Genomic DNA, 26,893 nt, shown 5'->3' with positions numbered 1-26,893 from the left:
AACACCATCAGGGCAGTACTAAATATGTGTTTCTATTTATTCCGTTACGTGAATGATATACTATCCTTGATGAACTTAAAATCAATTAGAGTACATCTGTTGCTAAAGAAAAAAGGGAGAAAGTAAACACAATAGATGTCAAGTAACATTTCGAGGCAGTACTATGGTTGTATATGTCTGACGTTAAGGGCATAATATTTCCCCCCGGAACACTCACATCCTGCTTATGATGCTATGAGATGGATGCCCAGCTCTCATTACCTCACTTAGGGAAGAGGAGACTCCTTTTTTTGTTTTTAAGTTTTGCTGCAGGTAACTTATGCTTTTATAATGATTTTGTAATTTAATTCAATCTCTTCAGGCAGTCACATGAAGATTCAGAGAATAATCTCTTTATCATGTTTATAGGTAAACCTTGATTGATACACTATTACGGAGGCATTTATATATCTCATCAAAAAATCATATTTCAAATATACTATAGAGGGATTTGTGTAATTGTTAAGAGCATGACTTTGGAGTCAGACAGACCTAGGATCATATCCAGGCACTTCCATTTCTAGACTCAGTTTCTAATCTGCACATGGGCATATGTTCATTCATTCGGTGACAGTTTCCTGAAGGCTACTCCATGCCAGGCATTGGCCAAGGAAAGCACCACCTCCTGAGAGGACTGGGGAAGTTGGTATAAAGCAGCTGGCCCAGTGCCTGGCACATGAGCAGGTCACAATACACGAAAGCTGCTGTTATTTACTGAACACACTCCCTGTGCTGGAAATGGGGGCAGAGGTAGGGGTCTCTGCCATGGTGGGTGTACAGTCCCACACTGAAGACAAATGGACAATCGATGAATGGCACAGAGTGGTACCAAAGCCAGCCGAGGGCAGGAGGAGCATCAGGACTCTGTCGTGGAGGAGGAGGTGGCGCCTGAATTACCAGGCAGAGTGGGCCAGGCGAGCATTCGGGCTCCCCTGTTCCCTCCTTCAGCTGCCTTAGTTGCTGGCAAGAAGTGAGTTGCATGGAATCCATGGCATTCTGTTCCGATGGTGCTGGGATTACTGCAGCTCATGTGGAAGTGTCCTTCATGAGAATGCCGTGCTTTAAAACTGCACTTGGTAACCTGAGGTTGTGTAAACTGCCTCAGCTCCCCTTGCTTCGCAGAATGTAGAAACATGATTAGCTACCAGGCCCATGAAAACTCAGGGTCTCCTCTCACCGGGGGTTGGAGAGTTGTTCACAGCGATCAGTGCCGCAATCTCTGAGTCTCAGAACCTGAGAGCGTGGGGAGAGAAGAAGGGCCGGGCATGGGATAGATATCCTGGTGGTTTGTGAGGGGCGAGGCAGCAGCAGGAGTGGGGCTGAGAGGATTGCTCTAGGCACGCAAACTCAATCCTTGCTTCCAAGTTCCCCCGCGAGCATTTCACTAATCTCACCGCCAGGAGGGGCTGTCATCTTGCCATTGTACAGACTCTTCAGGGGAGGGAAAGAACTCAGGATTGCCAGTCACTTCATCTTGTGGTCTTTTCTTTACAAAATGTGACTGAAAACTACTGTCTCTCCATAACCTCTTGTCATCATCACGTTTAAAAATCGTGAACACAGATAAAACTACATGGACAAATGCAGAACAGAACAAGACTTTAAGAAATAATAAGTACCGAAAAGAACTCTTACAGAACAATGCAAAAGGTATATTATCGCAGTGAATTGTCACAATTGTGACGTTGCTCTCAGCCTGTTTAATAGATGAAGAAACTGACGCTTCCCAGTGGAGATGTGGGGGTGAGGACAAGTAACTTGTATGAGGAATACACAGCTAGAAAGAGGAATGCTTGCGTTCAAACCCAAGTTCACTGGAATCCAAAGTACCAGGCCCTCTCCTTTCATCAGACAGTTCAGGTTAAGTAAAGTAACAATAACAATACTAGCGTTTATTGAGCGCTTACTACACGCTAGGCACTGTCCTAAGCACTTTACTAGTATTAACTTATTTAATCTTCGCAATAGCTGTGATTTGACAGATGACGTTAGTCCCATTTTACAGATAGGTCCCACAGCTAGTGAGCAGCTAGAACCTGTGCCTTACGGACCGATGCTATAAACGTTTCATATTTAAATCGAGAACGAAATTCTTGTACCTTCATTCCTTCTGCTTTATTAAATGCCAAGGCATCTTCCGTCATTGCAAAGATTTTTTAAATTTCAATACAGAATGTCCTTATATAATAGTGTGTAGTGATCCACCGGAGAATTCGTCAGAAACAAGAGTTATCATAAAGATCTAAAAACCATAAGGCAACTTAATTTAATAGCCGGATGAATTTCCCACTGAGGCCTTGAGAGCATAGAGAGCTCATAAAGGAAGAGGGAACACCAACTTATAACTCTAGGAGTGTGAGAAGGAATGACGATAATCCATACGATTGACCCACGTCACCGTTATTTTTGTCTTAAAGATAGCATACTTCCCATTTCTCCATCACAGCACAATGCCCTTTATATTGCAGTGGACTCCTAATATACTTATTTTGTAAATATATTAAGCAGTTTCTCCTTTTTAAAGTCTTTGTAAAAGATATATATTAAGACAACAGATTATTACTGCTTTTAATTAATTAAATCTTTTTGTATGTGGAATATGTTAACAAAAATATTGGTAAAGTCACTATTTTTTAATTCACAATTTTTAATGCTAGAATTAGGCCTTTAAAAAAAATCGCGCTCTTCCCTATAACTATATGGCACTGTTGTACTTTACATGGCTTCAGATGGCCAGTAGACTTGACAGATAATTTGTCAAAAGTTCAAATGATTTCTAATGATAGTAGGTGGAATAAAAGTCATGAACACTTGTGAGATTCTACTCCTGAAGTGTCTTCATTTTCCTGACCATATAATAGATATTTATTGAATGTATCCATTCTCTTGGTCAGCTCACAAAAACCATTCTGTCCCTTGGTAGCTGTGGGACCCAGGGGCAAGTCACTTAACCTCTCCGTGCTTCAATGTCTTTATTTGTGAAATGGAAGAAGAGAACCATCAGTTTTCTTTGAGAAACAAAATAAGTGAATAAGTGTAAAATGTTTAGAAAGGCTCTGACACAAAATACACACTCAATAAAAATTTTAGGTATTGTTTTTAAAAGTGCTGTTGTTATGGAATATGTTTCCTATGGAGCTTATGTTTTGGATAGGAGGTATTCCAAAAAAAAATTTGATGATGAATTTCCAGTCTAGGGTATTTCATTCTTTTTATACATGTCTCTTTTCCTCTCCTATGCTCCCCACAGGGATTATCTCAGTGACGAAGACTTATGGAGCAAGTGCCGAGAGCCTAAAAACGTGATTTCCTGGAATCTGACACTTTTTTCCATTCTGCTGGTCACAGGAGGTATCCTGATGCTTCTCTGTGCTTTCCAGGTGGTCAACGGCCTCCTGGGGACTCTCTGTGGAGACTTCCAATGTTGTGGATGTTGTGGGGTAAGTGAAGGTCTTTGTCCTTTCTCCTCAGCATGCAAGAGGCCAAAGTAGGCCTCTACCGCTAATGAAATGAGAGGGTGGAGAGGGTGGCAGCTACAGAAAACCAGAGCCAGGCTACAAAGTCCAGGCAGTTCCTCTTTTAAACTCATGGAAACATGTGTTTCTGGGACCCATAAGTTTGTTCTCTATGCATGTTAACATACCCAGGCTAAAGAAGACAAAAATTTTATTCTCAGATCCTGTTGACCATAGGTCTGAAGGCAAAAGAAATTTATGTAATATAGAGAAATTTACAATAATGTTATGTGAAAATCCTCTTGGGCATTTGTTATATTCACATATTGTCAGCCATAACTCATCATGGTCTGGCCCAAAATGTTCTCACCATTTCTTAATTAAATTTACACAGTGGCTTAAAGTTACCAGGGAAGATATGAAACATGCTTTAGGGTATTTTCTTTTTCTTGGAAAAGAACAGAACATACCTCCCCTCAAAAAAAAAAAAAAAAAAAAATTCTACATTTTGGTGAGGTTTCTAATATAGAAGAGAGAAATCATTCTTAAGTGGGGAAAAAATCGCTAAGGATTTAATCTCAAAAAATAATTGTATATTATCAAGAATAGAAAAAATAAAAATAAACCTATAAGCAGTAAAACATTGTAATTATTTCAACTAATAACCAAACCAGATCAGGTAATTATTTATACACATGGTTATTTAAATAAACAAATTGATGCATGAGGAAAAAATTAAACAGAGCTCACTTCTTTTATTGAAAATTATGTAAATAAATGTAAATAAAGTTCTCTCTACTTAATATAATTTTCAAATTTTAAATAGTTAAAATAATTTTCTTTAAAGTTTTCATAATTTTTGTTCTATTTTTTCAATTATAGTTGACACACAACATTATATTAATTTCAGGTGTACAACACAGTGATTAGACATTTATATAGCTTATGAAATGATCATCCTGATAAATCCAGTACCCATCTGACACCATACATTGTTGTTACCATTTTAATGACTATATTCTTCATGCTATACTCTACATCCCCATAACTATTTTGTAACTACCATTTATACCTCTTAACCTCCCCTCTTCCTCTACCCCCCTACCCAACATCTGACAACCATCAAAATGCTCTCTGTATCTTTGAGCTTCTTTCTTCCAGAGTTTTAACAGTGTTATATATGTCTATAAATGAAAAATTGTGCTCATGCACAAGTGTATGTGTACACACAGAGAGATAGAGAAAAGAATTCAGTTAGAAGGTCTGCATCCTACCCTTGTCTCCACCCACCCAATTTTCCCAGTTCATCACCTAGAGAATGTTACCTAATATCTTATATATATATATATTTTTTCCCAGAGTTTCTTTTTTATTGTTTTCATTCCCCCACCTTAATTTTTTTTCAAAACTTAATAATACTGAAAATATTTATGACATAGTGTTACTTAAAAAGAGCAAAACAGCTCCCATATCCCACCAAGAGGGCACCTCCTCCCATATCCTCCAAGACCAAACACCATGAAGCCCCAAGGGAATCTGAGCAAAAGCTACCAAAACTGTTGCTAACAGGGACAGGGACCGAGACTGAGGGTAATGAGTGTGATTAAACATCTACAAAAAAAAAAAAAAAAAACCAAAACAAAAAAAAAACGCATTATTAAGGCTTTATATAAAGCAGGGATCCAAGAGGCTTAGATACCAACTACTGGAAATCAAACAAAAACAAAAACAAAAACAAAAACACCTTTTTTGCAACAGGGTAAAAGAAATCTTTATATAATAAATCTTCTTCCTGGAAAATAAGCTTACGTGACTTAAATGACAGAGAATTCAGGATGGCACCTCTGAAAAAACTCAATGAGATCCAAAATAATTCATATCAATAATTCCAGGAATTGAAAAAACAACTAGATGAGCAGAATGAGTTTTTTAGCAGGGAGATTAAAATCCTTAATATGAACCAAATAAAACTTCTAGAGATGAAGAACACACTAACAGAAATGAAAAATGAAATAGCAAGCTTGGGAAATAGAGTTGAACAAATGGAGGAAAGGATCAGTGATATCGAAGAAAGAAATCCAGAATGAAACAGAAGGAAGAAGAGAGAAACCAAAAAATGAAAATAATGAAAGAAAAATAGAAGAACTAGCTAATACCATCAGGAGAGGAAACATAAGAATAATGAGTATTATCAAAGGTGAGGAAAAGGATCAGGAATAAGAATGTATTTTCAAAAAAATAATTAATGAGAATTCACCAAATCTAAGGAATGAGCTGAAGCTTGGAATTCAAAAAGCCAACAGAACACCCAATTATCTCAACCCTAAAAGGCCTCCTCCCAAGACCTTAAAAGTATAAAAAGTTAATGACAAAGAATTTTCAGCCAGGCAAAAGTAGATGGTAACCTATAAAGGAAACCCCATTAGATTATTGTCAGATTCCTCAGCACAAACCTTACATGCCTTAGAAAGGAGTGAAATCAAATATTTAAACTATTAAATGAAAGGAACTGCCAGCTAAGTATAATGTATACAGGAAAGCTCTCATCTAGATATGAAGGAGAAATAAAGACTTTTCCAGACATACAAAAATTGAGGAAATTCTCCACTATGAGGTCTGCATTATAGGAAATACTGAAAGGGGTCAGCTCACTTAAAATAAAATGACAAAAAAATACAAAACTATGTGTGAAGCAACTAGCAGGCAGATAGAAGCAGAGGAGTGAAACCTTTATTAAGCATAAACAGTAAGAAAAGAGGGACAAATTGAGACAACAACAACAGAAAAGGGGAGGATTAAATATCTAAATTCATAAAGGGGAATGGATATAAGGCACACACCAAAGAAAATAGATTACTGTGTATATATAACTATCCTATACATATTCGTAATGATAACTACATGCCAAAGATTCAGAACTGAAGTATTTAACATAAAACAAGAAGAATCAGAAGAGAAACCCACAAAACTCAACTAAAAAAAAAAAAAGGACAAGGAAGCAATGAAAATGCCAAGCTACCCGAAAACTAAAAATGAAATGACTATAGGAAAACCTCATATTTCAGTAATCGCCCTAAATATAAATAGATTGAACTCACCAAAAAAAAAGGCATAGAGTTTCAGTTTGGATCAAAAAACAAAACCCAAACATGTGCTGTCTCCACAAGACATCTTTCCCTTCCAAAGACAAATATAAATGCAAAATGAAAGAGTTCAAAATGATATTTCAAGCAAATGGCAGAGAAAAGTGGGAGTAGCACTACTGATATTGGACAATGGAGACATCAAAATAAAAAAGGTAAACAAAGATACTGAGGAACACTTCATAATGATAAAGGGAATCACACACCAAGAAGACACAACACTTATTAATATCTATGCTCCCAATCAGGGAGCTCTGAAATATATAAAGCAATTACTAACAGAACTACATGGAGAAACTCTATCCCTAAAGGGAGAAACCCTAGACCAAAGCACTATCATATTAGGGGACCTAAATACCCCACTGTCAGATATGGACAGATTATCCAAACAGAAAATCAATATGGAAATAACATCCTTCAATGACACATTAGATCAATTGGACATAATTAACATTTACAGAGCCTTCCATCCAAAAACAGCTGCTTATACATTCTTCTCTAGTGCACATGGAACATTATCAAGGATTGACCACATACTGGGACACAGAGAAAGCCTCAACAAATATAAGAAGGTTGAAATCATACCAACCATATCCTCTAATCAGAATACTTTGAAGCTAGACATTAACTGTGAAAAGAAAACGGAAGAACCACAAATACATGGAGATTAAACAACATGCTACTGAAGAATAACTGGATCAGAAAGTAAATAAAAAGAGAGATCAAGAGATACATAGAAACAAATGATAATGATAGTACAACATATCAATACTTTTGGGACATGGCAAAAGCGGTCATAAGAGAAAAGTTTGTATCATTACAGGCCTATCTAAAAAACAAGGATGAGCCCAAATAAACAACCTAATGCTTCATCTTAAAAAACTAGAAAAAGAAGAACAAATGAAGCCTAAAATTAGCAGAAGGAAAAAAATAATCAAAACAAAAGCAGAATTAAATGAAATTAAAAACAACAACAACAACAACAAACAAACAAAAATAAATGCAAAAGAGAGCTGGTTCTTTGAGGTTAATAAAATTGACAAATCCCTGGCTAGACTCACTAAAGGAAAAAGAGAAAGGACACAAATAAACAAAATTAGAGATGAAAAAGGAGAAATTATGAAAGACACTGCAGAAACACAAAGGATCATACAAGAATACTATGAGAAAGTATATAACACCAAATTTTGTAACCTAGAATAAATAGACCAGTACTTAGAATGATACAATCATCCTAGACTGAATCAAGAAGAACTGGAAAATCTAAATAGACCAATTGGCAGTATGGAAATTGAAACAATTATCAAAAACCTACCAAAAAGGAAAAGTCCAGGACCCAATGGCTTCATCGGTGAATTCTACCAAATATTCAAAGAGGATTTAATACCTATTCTATTCAAACTCTTCCAAAAAATCAAAGAGGAGGCAATACTTCCTAACTTATTTTCTGAGGCCAATATTTTCCTGGTATTAAAATCTGGTAAAGATAACAAACACACACACACACACACACACACACACACACACACACACACAAACTACAGACCAATATCTCTCATGAACACAGATGCAAAAAGCCTAATTAAGATACTAGCAAACTGAATACAGCAACATATTAAAAAGATTACACACCACAATGAAGTGGGCTTCATCTCAGGGGCACAGGGATGGTTCAACATATGCACATAGATTAATGTGATATACCACATAAACAAATTAAAAAATAAAATTCATGATCATATCAACAGATTCAGAAAAAGCCTTCATCAAAATACAGCATGTATTTATGATCAAAACGGTTAACAAAATCAGTATAGAGGGAAAGTACCTTAACATAATAAAGGCCATATATAACAAACTCTCTATCAACATTATACTTAATGGTGAAAACCTAAAAACTTTCCCTCTAAGATCAGGAACAAGCCAAGGGTGTCCGCTATCGCCACTGTTATTCAATATAACATTGGAGGTCCTAGCAAGTACAATCAGGCAAGGGAAAGATATAATAAGCATCCAAATAGGAAATAAGGAAGTGAAATTGTCACTGTTTGCAGATGACATGATTCTCTATATAGAAAACCCTAAAGACACCACAAGAACACTACTAGAAACAATAAACAAATACAGTAGTTTCAGGATACAAAATCAACATTCAAAAATTCATAGTGTTCCTATACTCTAATAATGATGTGTCAGAAAAAAAGTAGGAAAAATAATTCCTTTTGCAATTGCAACAAAAAGAATAAAATACCTAGGAATAAATCTAACAAAACACGCGAAGGACCTATGTAGTGAAAACTACAAGACCCTATTAAAAGAAATCAAAGAAGATACAAAAAAATGAAAAGAGAGTCCGTGTTCTTGAATTAGAAGAATCAACATAGCTAAAATGACCATATTACCTAAAGCATTATACAGATTTAATGCAATCCCCATCAAAATCTCATTGGCATATTTTAAAGAAAAGGAACAAAAAATCATCAGCTTCGTAGGGAAGCACAAAAGACCCTGAACTGCTAAAGTCATCCTGAGGAAAAAAAACAAGGCTGTAGGCATCACTCTGGCTGACTTCAAATATACTACAAAGCGACAGTAATCAAAACTGCATGGTATTGGCAGCAAAACAGACACACGGACCAGTAGAACAGAATAGAGAGTCCAGAAGTAAACCTATATTTATATGGGCAAATAGTTTTCTACAAAAAAAAGCCAAAAACATATAGTGGGGAAAGAAAAGCCTCTTCAATAAATGGTGCTAGGAAAACTGGAAGGCCACCTGCAAAAGAATGAAACTAGACTGTTGTCTATCCCACACACCAAAATTAACCCAAAATGAATTAAGGACCTGAATATAAGACCTGAAACAATAAATTACATAGAAGAAAACATAGGAACTAAACTCAAGGACCTTGGACCTAAAGAGAATTTTATGAATTTGATCTCAAAGGCAAGGGAGGAAGTAAAAGCAAAATAAATGAATGGGACTATATCCAATTAAAAATCTTTTGCACAAACTAATATCTAGCAACAAGGTAAAGAGACAACCATCCAAATGGGAAAATATATTTGTAAGCAATGCCTCTGATAAGAGTCTAATATCCAAAATAAACAAAGAACTCATACAACTCAATAATAATAACAATAACAACAACGATCCAATTAAAATATGGGCAGAAGATCTGAACAGACACTTCTCCCAAGAAGACATTAAAATTGCCAACAAATATACGAAAAAATGCTCAACATCACTAGCTATTAGGGAAATGCAAATTAAAATTACAATGAGATACCATCTCACACCTGTTAGAATGGCTATAATCAACAGGACAAGTAATAACAAGTGTTGAAGAGAATGCAGAGAAAAAGGAATCCTCATACACTGCTGGTGAGACTGCAAATTGGTACAGCCACTATGGAAAACAGTATGAAGGTTCTTCAAAAAACTAAGAATTGATCTACCATATGATGCAGAAATCCCTCTACTGGGTATTTACCCCAAAGACTTGAAAACAAATATCTGAAAAGATATATGCACACCAATGTTCATAGCAGCATTATTCATGGTGGCCAAGACATGGAAGCAACCGAAGTGTCCTACAATAGATGATTGGCTAAAAAAGTGGTGATACATATATACAATGGAATATTACTCAGCCGTAAGAAGAGATATAATATTGCTATTTGCAGCGTGGATAGACCTGGAGATAATCATGTTAAGCGAAATAAGCCAGACAGAGAAAGTTGACAACCACATGATATCACTTATACGTGTGATATAAACCTAAAAGAAACAAATGAAGAAGACAGAGACTCATGGACATGGACAATAGACTAGTGGTTACCAGAGGGTGGGGGGAAGAAAGGGTGGAGGTAGTTGGGCTAAAAAGGGTCACATATGCGGTGACAGAAAAAAATCTATGGGCAGCGAATACTCAATGTAATGTACATATGTGCCTTACTGTTGAATTGTACACCTAAAACTTGTTGGATTTCGTCAACCAATGTCACCATAATAAGTAAACAAACAAACAATCTCAATATAACAGTAAATAAATAAACGGGGCAAAATATTGAAAATGTAAACAGGTTATACAATTAAATAAATAAGAAAAAAAGCAAACACTACAAATAGAAAAAAGACCTAAAGGAAATTCAACCAAAATGTTAAACATAGTTGTTTATGAACATGAAGACTCACTTTTTCCTTCTACCTTATATTATTCCATAAGCGTTTAATCATATATTTTGAAATATAAAAACTAAAAAGTTCTAAAAGTCAACAGTAAAATGCATGTATTACAAATAAATTTCATTGACTATTGTTTTTTTTTCCTATAAATTTTCAATTCTATTGTGTTGTATTTAAAATTTTTGGTCAATAAACACAATTAGAGAGAAAAGAATACTGTCAGTTGACAATTAATCAAAATGATTTTTATGATAGTGATAAGAATATTGGGCATTAGAATCTTGTGATTCCTCCAAAATGAATCCATGTTTTCTAAATTAATTTTTTTCAAACACTATATTTTTTTTTCTGTTTTCACAGAAGACATTTACATTATTTTAATTAGGTAGCAAATTTTCATTGCAAGATTTACTGAAAATACAACTGTTGTTTGGATAGAAGATAGTAGTTTACTGAATTTGAGGATTACCTACAAATTAAAAAACATACCTGTAGGTGTCAGCACATTGACTCTTTTCAATGTCATCTATTCAGATACCATATGTTAGCAATTTTAATGAATAAATTACTTGATAGCAAAAGATGGTGAATGGACTCTACAGTTGTCAGTGCATGAGCACCAGAGAATCAAGAGGGTGAATGAAACCTATCAGAGTTCCTTCCCTCCCTCCCTCCCTCCCTTCCTCCCTCCCTCCCTCCCTTCCCTTCCCTTCCCTTCTCCTTCCTTCCTTCCTTCCTTCCTTCCTTCCTTCCTTCCTTCCTTCCTTCCTTCCTTCCTTCCTTCTTTCCTTTCTTTCTTCCTTCAACTTTTTATATGGAAAACTTCAAATCTATATATTTTCACCTAGATATATAAATTGTTCATATTTGCTCACTCTCTCTTTCTGAACCATTGGAAAATAATTTGCAGAAATCTGAAATTTCACTACTAAATAGTTCAGTGCATATGAGAGCTACATTTTTTAGAACTCAGTCTGCTGAGGACTTCTTTCTTGTCAGAAGCTTGCCTCATATGTCTGGTCAGCTTTCCTCCACCAATAGGACACTTTGGAAAGACTTGGGCTCTCATCTGAGATACTTACTAGCTAAGTTACTCAAGCAAGCTGCCTAACTTCTCAGTCATAGTTACCCCAATCACCTTTGCCAATCTTCTACAGAAAACGTGCAGATGACATCCATCCATTCAGGCAAAAAGTATTTATTGAGAAGTTCCCAAGCCTGGCACAATTCTTGAATGATAATAGATGAAAATGTACCTTAAAATACAAACTATGATGTAAATTGAATGCTAGCTGTGCAATCTTAGCAGTCTGTTGCCTTCAATTGTTTCTTTATCTGTAAAATGTGGTTGTTAAAACTACTTCCTAAGATTGATGACTGAGTGTCTAACATGGGGTGATAAATATGCATCCATTTCAACAGTTAAAAGGCTCAGTACATTTTATTGCTTGTTATTTACTAAGAGTATGAAAATCAGTGAGGTAGCATAGCTTCAAAAAAAAAAGGAGCACAATCTCTGGGTTCAATGATCTTGGGTTCAAATCCTGGCTCCTCTACTTATTATCTGTGGCTTTAGATACATCACTTGAGCTCTCTGTTCCTCTTATCAAAATTATTTTTAATAATAAATGATGAAAAATAAAGTGAAACTTCAACTCCTGTAATTTAAACACAGTTAAGTAAGAGATTGATTGAAACACAGAAACAAAGTGAGAATAGTATAGAAAAAATTTAGTAGGTAACCAATAAGGAGCAAGAATAATTATGAGAAGAGGGGTAAGGGGTAGAGGAGGAAGAAGGGAAAAAGAAAGCAAAAAGAATAATGGCATAATTAACTAATTTTTTCTACCTTCTAGGGAGATGGACCAGTTTAAACCTCTATGATGAGCTCTCTAATTTGATGGCAAGTGAGAAGATACAGTAAACTTATTCTTCTCTCTCTGTCAATTCCTATCTGCTTCCAAATTGACAAAGTTTAGGGAGGGCAGACTTATTCCTTCTCCTTCCCAATTGGCTTGGCTCAACTTAGAATTTTATGTTAGTTTCAAATAAAAAAACATGGTACCCACTTAAGTTGGATTTATACATCTTTCAAATTCGCTTCCTTTTAGAATTGAAGGGCAGGCTCAGAGCTGATTTTTCACAATTTTTTCTTTAAGAATGAAAAATGTATACCATCATATGTACTGTTACACTGCTTCTTTGAATATAAAGGTGTTTCTATCTTTGGAAGTTTAACTTAATTCAAAGAATAAAAGCACTTTAAAATGAGAAACTAAGACTAGTTTTTGCTTTCAGTTTTCATAGGAAAAAAGAATCATTGATGTATCATAATTAATTTGTGTCTTTTTAGCTAACATGTTTAAATTAATTGAGACTAGTAATTAATAATTTGAGTCTTCCATCATTAGCAAGAGTTTCCTTATGTATATGAAATTAAAATCATACTTCAAAGGTAATGTAATAAAGATGCTATGTGTTTTGGAAGGGAGGGGCAAAAATTTGAGTGAATAAAACTTTTTTTTATATTTTCTACAAATCTTCCTTTGATCAAACAAAAAGTGTTTTAAAAAGCTGATTTAGATAATAACTTATCAGTCTATGGCCCAGAATTAAGATACTAGGTACTACTAATTCTATGCGTTACATTATGACATTAACTTCAGTTTTATGAATCAGGCACCAACATGGAGTCAAATCCATTGTGTTCATTAGAATTCAAACTTCAAACCCTGACTTCCCCACATCCCAGCTTGGAAATCCTGGGGAAGTTACTTTCTAGGTCTCAATTTCCACATCTGTAAAAGGGCTGTTGTAAAGCAATCGATCAACAATGAAATTTTGAAGTCCCCCAAAGATAAAACAAGGAGTCTTGTGGGATTGTCAACATGACTGATGTGCAATAGAAGGCCCTCACAGAAGGTTACAAGCCAGTGAGTCTTACTTCTGCACCTGCCAAGATGATAAGCTACATATACCATGTAGTTTTGGCACACTGACAACTAGGTTTCTCACAAACATCAATAAAACAATTTAACAGTCACCACTGAGTGCTGGTCACTGGTGGATAACCGCTGAAGACGTAAGAAGTTATGTGCTGTGATTATGCCCTCATCACAACGAGAACACTGAAATCAGAGATTAAATCTGGCACTTAATAGGCAGAAGGCAGACAGGCAGATAGGCGATTAAGATCTCCTTGGAGAATTATATACACACACACACACGTACTCACAGAAACACAACACACACACTGTTTCCATTCAGCTTAAACCATTGGCACTCAAACATGGCTGATCATCAGAATCACCTAGAAAATGTGCTAAATTTACAATTCTTGAGCCTTAGTATAGCCTTACTGCCTCTGAAAATCTATGTATGAGAGATGAAAGTCTGCTTTTTTTGTTACAGAGTTTTTAAAGCTTGCCTGGCCATGCTAAAAACCAACCATTTTGAACAACCATGAATGTAAACTGCAGACTGGCAGGCACCAAGGATGAAAGTGAGTCAGACCCCATGACAGTACACTAGAAACGCCCACTCTACTGATTAATATCAACACAATGTAGTACATGCTGAATTCCAAAGAGTGACACAGGTAATGATGTTCCAGGGGTTCAGATACATCAAACCATCATGGCTGATTCACCTCCTGGTCCCTCCCTTTGTAGATCCTTATATGCATGCGCGCGCGCGCACACACACACACACACACACACACACACAAATATACCCACACAAACACACACATACACACACCCCCACACACACACTCCCTAAGGTTAGTAGTAAAACTGATCAGAAACTTTTCTTATGGGAGTTGCCAACTTTGTATTACTTTCTTCAACATCTGACTTGTTTCTCTACACTTCGAACTACAGATTGGTCAAGTCATGTTTCTGACTCATGTTTCTACTCTCCAGTGCCTAACAAGAGGCCTAGCACATAGTAGGCAATCAGTGAATTTATCGTGTCAATGGAAGTGCTCAGCGCCCACATCCCTTTTACCTCAGACTCTGTGGAGTAGCATCCCTGGCCATGAAATAACTGTAGGAATAGTTCCAAACTGAGGAGCCAAAGAAAGTAGGAAGTGGGCATCTGAGCTACAAAATGACCTCATAGATCTATGCCAGATGCATGAATATAAAAATGTGAACTATTCTCTATAATTGCATTTAGTACCATGGCACTGGGCTTTCATGGGGCTCATTTTTGGGGTTTTCCTTCTACCTCAGCATTCTACTGGGCCCTCTTAAATGGGAGAAAGGAAAAAGGAAACCCAAAAAAGAACAAAATGAAATCAAAATTATATTCTCTAATTGTTACCCTACACATACACACAATATGCAGATGGACCTGGGTTATTAGTGATAATAAAGGAAAAGAGGAAAAGTATTCCCAGGTTTCAGCCAACCATACCAGTCACACATACAGATGTAGAAAAGAAGACATTGAACAAACTAAGTATGAAGAGCACTCAGCTTCTCCTCCCTCTTCAAACTCTGGTAGGTGTCTGCCCGGAAATAGTGGAGAGCTCTGCTCTGAGCAACTTAAGAAAGACATGAGAAACCTGGAGGATCTCCAGAGGGATTAAAAAAAAATCTCAACATAATGGGAACATTCCAATTTTGATATCACAATGCTTCAATGTTAAAGACCTAGATGGCAGCAGGACATGACTGAAGACTTTTTGTTGATCTCGTGGTTTGAGTCAACAAACCATGGATACTGTCACGGCACACTCCTGTGAAATGTAGGAGAGAGAATTCTAGGACATATATTAATCTATGGGCGCTATCAATGGAATATATTCATCTAAAAGGTGAGATAGAAAAAAAGTGAGAAAAGAGGGAAGGGGGAAAAGATAAAGGAGGTGAAAGTGGAAGAAGAGGGGAAGGTGGAGAAAAGAAAAAGGAAAAAAAAAAGAACTGGTCAAGAGCTTAGAAGAATTCATGGAGAAAAATCATTATGATTGGCCCCAGTGAGGAAAAAAATCTGTTTTTCTACAAAATTACTTTGTTCTGTGTTAGAAACAATAACAGGTTGATCATGACCTCAACATATTAGCCAGGTTCAATTAGAGGTCAAATGTAAATATATAACTAATGTGACAATTACTAAGGACAAATGCATATATACACATCGAAGATTTTCCCTTAGTAATTATGAGAAGCAGTTAAGCCATCTCTGAAAGACTATTGTCCTGGCCTACAAAGCAGGCCACCAGCAAGGAAAGGTGGCTATAAAGTATGAGACACGAGAACAAGCTGTAACTCACAGGCAGGAGCTGAAGCCCATGAGGATGCACTGAAACCCACATCAGTTCTTATTGCCCGTGTCTTCCATGGTGTGGGTGTCCTACAGAAGCTGGATCCCTTAGTCATGGAGCTGAACACACACTCCCTGGCCCGGGGCAGAGAAGGTAAAGGAGATCCTGGGGAAGGTGAGCAGTCGTAAGCCCAGCAGCTGCCTGGTGTCAGTGAGGGGAGGCGGCAGACTGGCAGCAGTGTGCATGAGCTGCAAGATGCTGCTGCTTCCCCTCTGCCCGCCAAAGCTCACAGAATCACTCTCATGCTGCACCCTCACAGGAAACACAGGAAAGGGGGCTTTGGGAGATACAGTCTGGCTTAGCCAACTTGACAATTACAAGCCACCACTCTCAGTTTGAAGAAGGGGATGGTTTTTCAGTTTTCTTGTATGCGTACATGTACTGTTTCTTAGTGTAGATAGGGCTTCTCCGCTTCCACACACTGACATTTGAGGCCAACCACTTCCTTGTCAAGGGTAGGGAGAGCTGTCCTGTGCACTGTAGGATGTTTAGCGGCATCTTGGCCTCTACCAACTAGATGCTCCTCAATGTGACAACAAAAATATCTCCAGATGTTGCCGAATGTCCCCAGGGGGCCAACTCTCCCATGGCTGAGAATCATTGGTCTAGAGCAGTGTGCTGCTTGAGAAGAAGAGCCATTAGTTCTTTATCCTGGAAACCAACACAGTGTTTTGTGTGTAATAAGTGCTCAGTGATTAGTAGTGGAATGCGCACACATGTGCATAAGCAAATATTTACCTTTCATCAAAGTGACAGATATGCATGTTAAAGAAAGTACTCTGCTCCTGAAGTGTTTGTTGATGTTCTGACTTCAGAGCACTGCTTTTTGGTCTAACTATTCTCCCAGATGATCTTCAGTGCTGTGGTTTTCATGTCTACGTTCCTGACTCCCATATCTTTGTCTCCAGCCCAGACTACTGCCCTGCCTGCTAAGTATTTGTTTTTGAATGTCTCCTTGGCCCCGCAACACAGCATTTCTAAGCTAAACTCTTCCAGTCCCCCCACACATGGTTCTCCTGGCATCCTCGCGTCAGGGAATGGCATCACCTGCATTAAGTAGACCCAGAACCGCAGGAATGACCTTAGATGACAGACCTAAATACAAAACTTACCACACCCCTGCCTTCTTGCGGCGGCTTGTACCCGAGCCCTACTGGCCTCTGTACTGGGCCTGGACCCAGTAGAAGTTCACCGAGTAGGATGTTATCATTGTGGCATTGTGACTGAATTACTCTGCTCCAGAGAAAGAAAAAGCTAATCTCTCGCACTGTACAATCAAGCATTTTAATAACAATATTTAAAAAAAAAACATTTATTGTTAATACCCACGCACTTTGGTAAGTTATGACACAGATAACTTCACTTACTTCCTAGAAATGACCGAGTGTTCACAATTGCCCATTTCTCACCCACTGCCCTGTCGACTTTTGTGAGGCCTCTGCCCTCCCCATAGGCCCCTCTGCTGCCCCCAGCTGAGACAGCACTGAAGCGTCCCTTTGTCAGCTTCTCCCCAGGATCTGCTGGCCACAGAAAGACATTTCCCGTCAGGTCCCAGCCATGATGCCTCCTTGCTTGCCCAGCTTCCTGTTGCTGCTAAGGTCTGCTACCTCTCCCTGTAAAAGAAAAGTCTTTTCTGTCTGTTTCTGAGACACCTGAAGATTCCTGAGATTGGAGATTTTCCTGTTGAAATTGTCCTTTTGAATAAAGTTCTTCTTATCTAAATCTGGGTTTATTTTTTATTTGGCACAACCCTGTGATGCAGAAACTATGATTAGCCCATTTTGTATAAGAGTAAAGTGAGGCTAGATAAAATAAATGACTTTCCCAGTGCCGCATAAACAATGTCAATGAAAGAAGAAATGAATTCCAAACCTATTGAAAACCTCTATAAGAGTTATTTGAGCCAAAAAAAAAAAAAAAAGGACCAGCCCCAAAGTACAATCTCCAAAGATTGACAAAACGGCAAGTTTGCAGTTTTTAAAATTCTCTTGGAATCAAAGAGGGGGAAAAAACATAAGGAAGGTTAAATGACACCTCCTGATGGTAAATTAAGGAGGTGAGAGAAAAAGTGGAGAAATCTCTGGGATTGGATAAAAATTAAAAAGAGAGATACAAACTTATTTTACACGTGTGGGTACAAGATAGTTAACATTTAACATTTATAGTAAATACAGATGGTATGGTGCAACAAGACAACAATGAGGAGTTTTAGGGTTATAAAGCCCTAGTACAGGTGGTTATGCCTCGAAAGGGTCTGGAGAGAATAGTCACCAACATCCCTAGGGTTTATTATCCTAGATGCACAAAAACAATGGACAGGGCTAAGGTTAATCAGTTAAGAATTTATAATTAGAGCATCCTGTGTGGCTACTCTCAGCCACTGAGCTTTTCAAGCCTACCAAGTAGCCCCCTGAGCTTGTTAGTTTTACTTCATAGCCCCTCTTTTCATTCACAACACAAATGGGAAATCCAGGATCCAAACCTGCACAGTCCACACTCTAAGCTGCTGTGCTAAAGGGCCTCCATGAGTTTTCTTAAAGCATCTAGGAAGGGAAGTTTGTTATGCTCATTTAAGGTTCCAATATAGAACTGAAAAGACTAAAATTTTGTTATTTTAAAATAAGAAAATGTTGTAATTTATTCTGATCATTAATTCATGCTCAAGGGGAGCAGTGTGCCACCCCTATGTATGCCTCATTGAGTTGTTGATTATTTTAGGCTGGTTCATTTTAAGAAACAGCAGACTACTTGGAATACCAAGTAGAAGTTATGCTTTGTAAAATGACATTTACATTTGTAAGAGAAATATTCATTTACATTTGTAAGGGTGTTTTCCCTCACTGTACCAGGCCTGCCTTTACTATCAATGGAGAAGGTGGGTATTTAAATCTGCATAACAATCTTACCCTTGTTTACCATGTCTTTCTTGGTTTGCTGCATCTCTTCCGTGTTTACAGGAGGTAGGTAGACCTGTTATTAAACTTTCATTTATTTTTCTTCTGCTAATCTGTCTCTAGTCAATTTGATTATTAGACTAGCCTGAAGAACCTTGAAGAGTAGAAGAAAAATTTCTGCCCTGAAATACCAATTTGAATTAATGAAAACTGTTAATTAAAATATCATAATCAAAATTAATATTTTAATATCATCTTTCAAAGCACAACCACACAGTCCCTCTGCGTTGTTCACTCCCATACTTTTTATTTCTCCATATTTCTATTCAGTTGAGGAAAGAGTGAAGATAAGGAATATGTAAAATGGAGTCACTTTAACCTAGCTGCTATAATTATTATACATGAGGAAAGATTCCATTCTTGTTCCAACTAACTTGGAAACGTAAACTTTTTTGAACTTTCCAGTCCTGCTCAATGCCTGGATATACATTCGTACCTCCAAGTAGTCCTCTGACTATCCCCTGAAGGATTCATGTGTCCAGGCCACCTCATTACCTCCTGAAGGACTAACATATACATCCACATGACAGTCATTATCCAGACTACTGGGACATGACCAGACCTCCTGGAACGCATCTTCGGGACCATCCGGCACTCTTCATCCTGACCACGTGTCATCTGACTGATAACCATCTTGGATCAGTCCTAGGACTAAGGATGCTGGACTGATAATTCTCAAGAATGGACTTTTTGCTATAAGAACTTTTAACTTTTTTTTCTTCTTTGGAACACTTCTGGGTTTTTGCCTAGCTGTGTTTCCCGTTTGCAAATTCCAAGACACTTGAATAAATCTCTATCATTTGTTTCTATCAAAGCCTCTTTTTGAGTTTATTCAACATAGTGATTTTATCCTCTCTGTGCAGAAGAAGCCAGAACACAGGGACAGATTTCTAGAATCCTAGGGTTTAAAAAAAAAAAAAAAAAAAAGGAAGAAAAATGCAGGTTCCTACACACTCTGCATCCCAAGCAGCAGCTAGGAGGCTTACCCTGTCCCTTGTGCTTACCACTCCATTGAGGGCTGACATTTGCAGAGCATGTGCTCTGATGTGGACATCTTTCTTCACATGTGTCAGACCTATCCGATACCACAACCCTCAGGGGTGGTTGTGCTGTTATTACCTTACATGAGAAGACAGGAGACTGAGGCACAAAGAGGGTGAGTAAGAAGCCCAAGGTCACAGAGCAAGTCGGTGGCAGAGCTGACATTAAACACAGGGCACTTGCTCCAGAATCTGAGTTTCCACCAATCTCACCAGGCACTCTGGTCCTGTCCCCGCAAAGACTGTTCCACGATCACACTACAGCTCTGCTGCTTTCAACTGACCAAGCAAATGTTAAATTCAATACTATTCACACCAGTAGCACAGTTTGTCATGTGATAAATCATAGAATTCTCAATATGATATTGACTCTAATATTAACTGATTCTTCAAATATTTACTCATATTCATTCTCAAGAAAGCTCTATAAACTTAGTTCAATGAAAATGTCAGTGAGCATTGCAGACGTTGGGACAAAGAGAAAAGACCACTGGGAGCTGAGATTTCATTGGCATGAATTATTCTCATCCTGTCATCCAAAATGTGGCATTGGAAGTTCAAATACAAATTTTAATGTATATGGTTTTCCAACTTTTTAAAATTTTTATTTTCGTGAATGTTTTATAATGTATACTTTAGAATAGTCATCTATGTATATAATTCATAAATAAAGAGATAAAGAAACAAACCTACATACATCAGGGCTTCATGATACACAGTTTTGGAGCCCACTCATTAGGTGCAGTGGGCCTCAAATTTGAGGGTGACCAGAACCACCTGGAAGCTTGCTAAACAAATGCAGATTCCCAGTCCTCCGCCTCATTCAAATTCAGGAGTCAGAGAAATTCACATTTTACAGTAGTAACATCTTAGAATGTTCTGAAACTTGCTGGGAAAATGCCTTATTTCTTTTCTCTATAGTCAAAAGTAACTTTTCACTCAAAAGTCACAGATCTCCCTGGCAAAGGATACACAGGTGAGTGCAAAGAAGGAAACAAAACATCAGTTCTCTGCAAAGCTTTCTTTTTCCCTTTCCCATGAGACCCCACCTGTTCCCTAACCCCCACCATCCACCCCCACCCCATCCCTGTTGCTCCCCTAAATGGAGCGCTGGTCACCACAGCATGGCAAAGCCTTCTGCTGCCCTCTAATGGCCACTCGGCCCAGCAGGTCACTCCGCACATCATTTCTCAAGGGCAGAATCCAAATTTTCTCTAATGCCTCCCCATCAAAGAACTTTTCCCCAAAGCCTCATTCATTCATGACATGGACGACGTGCAAGCAAACAAGTCGATCCAAGACAGTGCCATCCAAAGGAAGGGTTGCAGTATGAAAGATGATATTCCCATAAACACATTCATTCATTCAATAAATATTTTGAAAAATTTTCGAACAGTGTAGTGGGCATCAGTCAAGGTGCTAATACAAAACAAACAAAAGTTCCTGCTCTCATAATACTCACATTGGGAGGAGACAATGAAGAATTATATCTTACTTGCAGATGGTGTTAAGTGCTGAGGAGGAAAAAAATGTAGCCTGGGAAGAAAAGAGGGAAAAGATCACAAAAAGGTAGAACATAAACATTTATTGACCACCTATGAATTGCTGGCGTTCTGCATAAGTCACTTCTCTTAATCTTCACCACTCTCTCATTGTATTATTATCTGTTATAACTATTGGACTCTCAAAAATAGAAAATACTCTTAAAAGAAAAAGAGTGTGTGTTTGAGTATATGACAAAAATCCATCTATACCTAAATGTAGAAAAATCTATAAACTTGGGAAAACTATAAAATGAGAGAGAGTGAGCATTTTACAGATAAAGAAAATAGGAAATGAGACCCAGAAAGATCAAGTGAATTTCAGAGATGACAATTATATCTGTCATTTCTGATAGAGCTGGAGTTAGTGCCTAAATCATAGCACTGAGGTTTGGGGCGGCGGGCGGGGTGGGGGTGGTTAATTATTCGTTCATTTCCTTGTTGTCTAACCATCTTCAACTCTCATACTTTGAGGAAAGTATGCTGAGAAAACAGATCGAACTGAATAAAAAGACTCAATAATATGAAGATGTCAATTCTGTCTAAAGGACTCTAAAAGAGTAATGCTATTCCAATAAACACACGTGCGCACACACTCGTGCACGTACTATACAATGACTAGTTCCTGGAACACAGTAGGTTGTCTTACATATTGTTTGCCTTCCATTTTCACTTTCATGTCTTTGTTTAACAGTTCCCAGTTCCCAGAATGCTCTTCCTGTTCCCCTGGTCCTACCTCATCACCAAGCCCCAAATGACCCACCCTCTCTCCAGAATTGCACTAGCATCCACTTGGTGCTCAGTACATAATACTACATAATCTTTTTGGAGGCAGAGGCCATGATTTCCACTTCTTCCTGCCCTCATAGCACCAGATAGGCCTTCGTATTCAGGAAAGGCCACCAACTTCTCTTCAATTTGGTTCCTCTTCACTTCTCTGCTTGTTTTCCTTAAGCCACTCTTCTTATTGGAAATCTTCTCGTGGCTTCCATTATGTAGGATTAAACTCCAATTATGGAACAAGGGATATGAGCTCCTTCGAGGAGTATTTTCAATAAAGTATTCTCTATTTTACGGGGCTTCACCTCCTGCCTCATTGTCCCCTCCCCGAAACACACATACACACTCTCCTGAGGGGGCCATGGACCTTCTCATCACTCCTCTTTCAAAATCTCGTGCTTTTATATATGCTGTTTCCTTTACCTGAAATGCCTGGGAAACTCCTTGAAGCTCCAGCTCAGACACCATGGCCTACTTGAAGTTGTTTACTTCTCTTCATCCTTCCCCATCCTGAGCTTCCATTACTCTTTGTCCCATAATACACAGCCCTGATTAAAACGTAAGCTCAAAAAGGACTGTTTTCTTCATACTTGTATTTCCAAAGCCTATTTAGTGCCTTCAAAATGGCAGAGCCTCAGCGAGTACAGAGGAGTGAATGAATGAATGAATGAATGAGCGGGTTTAATATATATTTGCTGGATGTTGATATTAGTGACCCTGAGAATGTTGGGAGTTATCAAAGAAGGTCCTAAGAGTCTCACATTCTTTGTTATCCTCGTGGAAAACCAAATATGGCTTAGGGTCAAAGGCCTCAGATGCACCAAACTTCTTCCTACTGTTGGAAAAAAAGCTGACTACCTGAAGGATTTGGTTAAAGGCTATTTCAGAAGAATATATTAATAATTTCTTGGCTTAATTCTTCTAATTTTTTTCTATGAAGCCCTTTATATTATTAGCCTCTTCTCTCTTAATTTTAAAAAGATACACTGGTACTTAAAATTCTTTGATTTGCAGAGTTACAATGGGCAGAGCTGGCTTCATAGACATGTTTCCTGGGTATCACACAGCACCCCCCTCTGCACCACCCCAGAATAGCTCCACACTTGCTTAACGCTTATGCCACCATCTTGAAACTCTTACTGTGAGCAAGGGGCCCATATTTTCATTTTGCACTGGACTTGCCCCTATTCATTTATTAGGTTGAGACTTCTTAGAAAAGTATCATGCCAGCATTTCTCCCCAAAGTGGGAAACAATTCTAGAATTTGACAGTAGCCATCAAAATAGCCAATCAAACAAATTATATGACCCTTCAATGTCTTTTATTTGCTCTATTTTCTATGGCACTGTAGCTGAATGTGGGAGCACCGATCACTCATCCCTATTGAATCAGCTATCATCCCTTTTGGGGTAAAATCTTTAATATTGGCAAAATCTACAGTGCACCTCCTATCAAGATTCAAATATTTCTCAAAATATCTTTCCAGAATCAATCAATACACCATAATTAAAGAAGCCCTTCAAGGTATAAAGCGCATAATAGAAATTACAAGATTCAGAGCCTCATTATCTCTTGTCCTAGCCCCTGTAACATTCTCAAGGGCGAAGGGTGGAGGTTTGTCCAGGACATCTGAGCAATAAGCAACATAGTTATCCCTGGACAATGTTGTTCCTAACCCTCGCATGCTACTGATATCGGACAGGGTAGGTAGATATGAGCCGGTAGGAGAGGGGCAATGAAAGGTTATCCAGGCCACAGCCCCCAGAACAGCTCAGCCAAATATGTACAACCAGGTGTCTGCCAGGCTCCTACAGCCTCCTTCCTTCCCCCAAGATCAGAAGCCAGACAGGCAAGCATGAGGCCTCATAGTGCCTGACACCTTCCTCACACCTTTCCTCCCTCCTCACACTCCCCTGTCAATTAACTGCAGGCCACTATAATGGGACCTTACTCTGGGAGCTTTGGACTGGTAGATACAAAATTAGTTAACTGAGCATGCGCCCACCCTTAAAATCTTCAGGGCGCAAGAGTGTGACGTCCTAATTATGAGCACACACTGTGCGTGAACCAGCTTAGAGTAGGAGCGTATGAGGGAGGAGCCAGGAATGTGTGCGGTTGGAGATGGGAAGGACAGGAGAACAAAGAAGTCCTAAGGTTCATATAAACCCGACCCTTGACTTCTCGGGTCCTCAATCCTTTACTGAGGTGCCTGCTTGGACTTTCTTCCAAGCGTACTTTACTCTGCCTACTTTTCTTAATAAAATCGCTTCTGTTTGCTACTTTTCTTTCGCTCTTTCTTTTCTGAGCATCAGAACACTATGCAAATTTTTTGTGGAGGACCCAAGGCCTCAGTCCCAGACTCTTACACAAGGCAGACAATTGATTGCCAGTAACACGTTCATCCCAATTGAAAGTGAATTATTTACTGTAACTGATTCATACGGTGCATTCTTTACCACTACAATTGAAGAAGCTAGTCAATACCTTTTTGCTTTCCCTTGGGAAGAAAAATAAGTAACCTGGACAGTAACATCTCAGGGATTTATTGAGAACCTGTCTTATTTCTTACAAATCTTGAAGGCTGAGATGATACAAATATCCCTAACGGTTTTCTACTATGTTGCACCATGTGGACAACTTGCTTCTTTGCCTTCCAAGTCTCCTCACAGGAAGACAGCTTGCTAAAGCTTTTAACCACTGAGAGACATAAGGTCACCAAGGAAAAACTGCAGTTTGCCCAAACCCGAGTTCAGTATTTAGCACATATGATAGCAGAACAAGGGCTGCACATGGATTCAGATAGGCTTCGCAGTGTCCTAAGTTTTCCCAAACTCAAAACTAAGCATCGAATGCAAGGTTTACTCAAGCTCTTTGGGTATGGCTGAAATTAGATTCCAGATATTTCCCTTATGGCTGAACCAATGTTTTACCAAAGAACAACTCCAACCCAATTATGGGAAGAACAAGACGACACAGCCTTTAAAATCTTAAAGGAGAGGTTAATGAACCTCTCCTTTGGGCATCCCAATTACCAGATAACCTTTTTTCCTTAATGTATATGAAAAGGAAGGGAACTCACCCAAAAACATGCAGACCACCATCGATCCATAAGGTATTATGGTATCAACTGGGCCCTGTGGCATGGGGATATTTCTTGCCTTGGAGCCATTATGGCCACTATCTTTTGGTTAAGGCCACTGGAAGCCATTGCAATACCCCTTTCAACCATCTTTGTACCCCTTGCAGCAGAAGCCCTCTTGAATTCTCATAAAACTCAACATTTTTCAGTTAGCCACCTCATTTCCTATGAAATCCTTCTGCTAACTATTCCTCACAGAACTCTTTCATGTTGTAATAACCTTAACCTTGCTTCTTCTCCCCTCTGTTACCCAGAAAATTGGTGGTTTTTATCTAAAATGTGACAATGTGAATATTGTACAAGTCATGCAATATCAATACATTTCGATGTAACTGAAATGGCACCTTTGCCTTTGCCTACTGCAGCTAGAGAAGTCGAATTATATGGGCTCATTCTCCTTGACACTGGCTTGCACCCTATCCAAGGTCAAAACTGACAACATGTATATATTGATAGTACATATGCTTTCAGAGTAGCTTATGATTTGGGAATTCTGTGGAAGCGACGTGGCTTCCTCACTTCCATTAGAAATAAAACTCAGATTGGCCAGTATGTTCAGGAATTATTGGATATTATAATTTTACCGACTGCTTTAGCTATCATTAAGATCCCAAGGCATTCTCTGGAAACTAAAGGAAATCACCTTACTGACACTAATGCAAGGAATGCCATCCTTTAAGGATCCAACAGCAGTCACACCTCATTCATGGTCCAAAATGATATTTCCCCAAAGGACAACTTAGAAAAACAGGTTAGAGAAGCCCAACAATTGGCCTCAGAAAAGGACAAAAACAAGATTGACGATTCAACAATTGTCGGCTTGATAAAAAGGAAAGTTCTGGTTCAGGCCAAATAACAACTCGGTTCTACAAGAGACTCCAAAATACCCACTCCTGACTACTGTACATGCATTAAACCATTGGTTCACTGAAAAGCGATAACATCCATGAATCAGTATTGGTATGGGAATATTAGTAAGGCCACAAAGATCACCTATCTCACTTGTCCCACCTTTTCAAAGTACAACCCAGGAAGCCTGTTTACGCTGTTCCAAGACATTTTAAATCATATAATGGACTCTACAAGTTTTGGTAAATGGATTTCATACAGCTCCCCCATGGGTACAAATATGTTTTAGTCATGGTCTGTATGTTTTATCACTGAACTGAAGCATTCCCTTGTAAACAAGCTACTGCCACTTCTCTGGAAAAGATGATTCCTATCTGAGGAATCCCTCTGAAACTCCATTTTATGTGTCAGATACTTTGACAAGTCTGTGCTGTT

The 26,893-nt window shown here is 38.2% G+C and overlaps 1 protein-coding gene across 2 annotated transcripts in view; it reads left to right on the top strand.

Moving 5' to 3' along the window:
• Nucleotides 1-13,095, top strand: part of TM4SF4 (transmembrane 4 L six family member 4) — a 29,355-nt gene extending 16,260 nt beyond the window's left edge. For both annotated transcript variants that reach the window (XM_036219382.1, XM_016120243.2), the window contains 2 exons: nt 3,290-3,479; nt 12,683-13,095. In XM_036219382.1, coding sequence (XP_036075275.1) covers nt 3,290-3,479; nt 12,683-12,700 — 208 coding nt within the window. In that variant the 3' untranslated portion in view covers nt 12,701-13,095. The remainder of the gene's footprint in view (nt 1-3,289; nt 3,480-12,682) is intronic.
• Nucleotides 13,096-26,893: the final 13,798 nt, after the last annotated feature.

Source organism: Rousettus aegyptiacus, unplaced genomic scaffold, assembly GCF_014176215.1.
Source record: "Rousettus aegyptiacus isolate mRouAeg1 unplaced genomic scaffold, mRouAeg1.p scaffold_m13_p_4, whole genome shotgun sequence".
NCBI classification, from domain to species: Eukaryota; Metazoa; Chordata; class Mammalia; order Chiroptera; family Pteropodidae; genus Rousettus; species Rousettus aegyptiacus.
The sequence above is the reverse complement of the archived record's forward strand: the minus strand, read 5'-3'. Positions and strand labels throughout refer to the sequence as shown.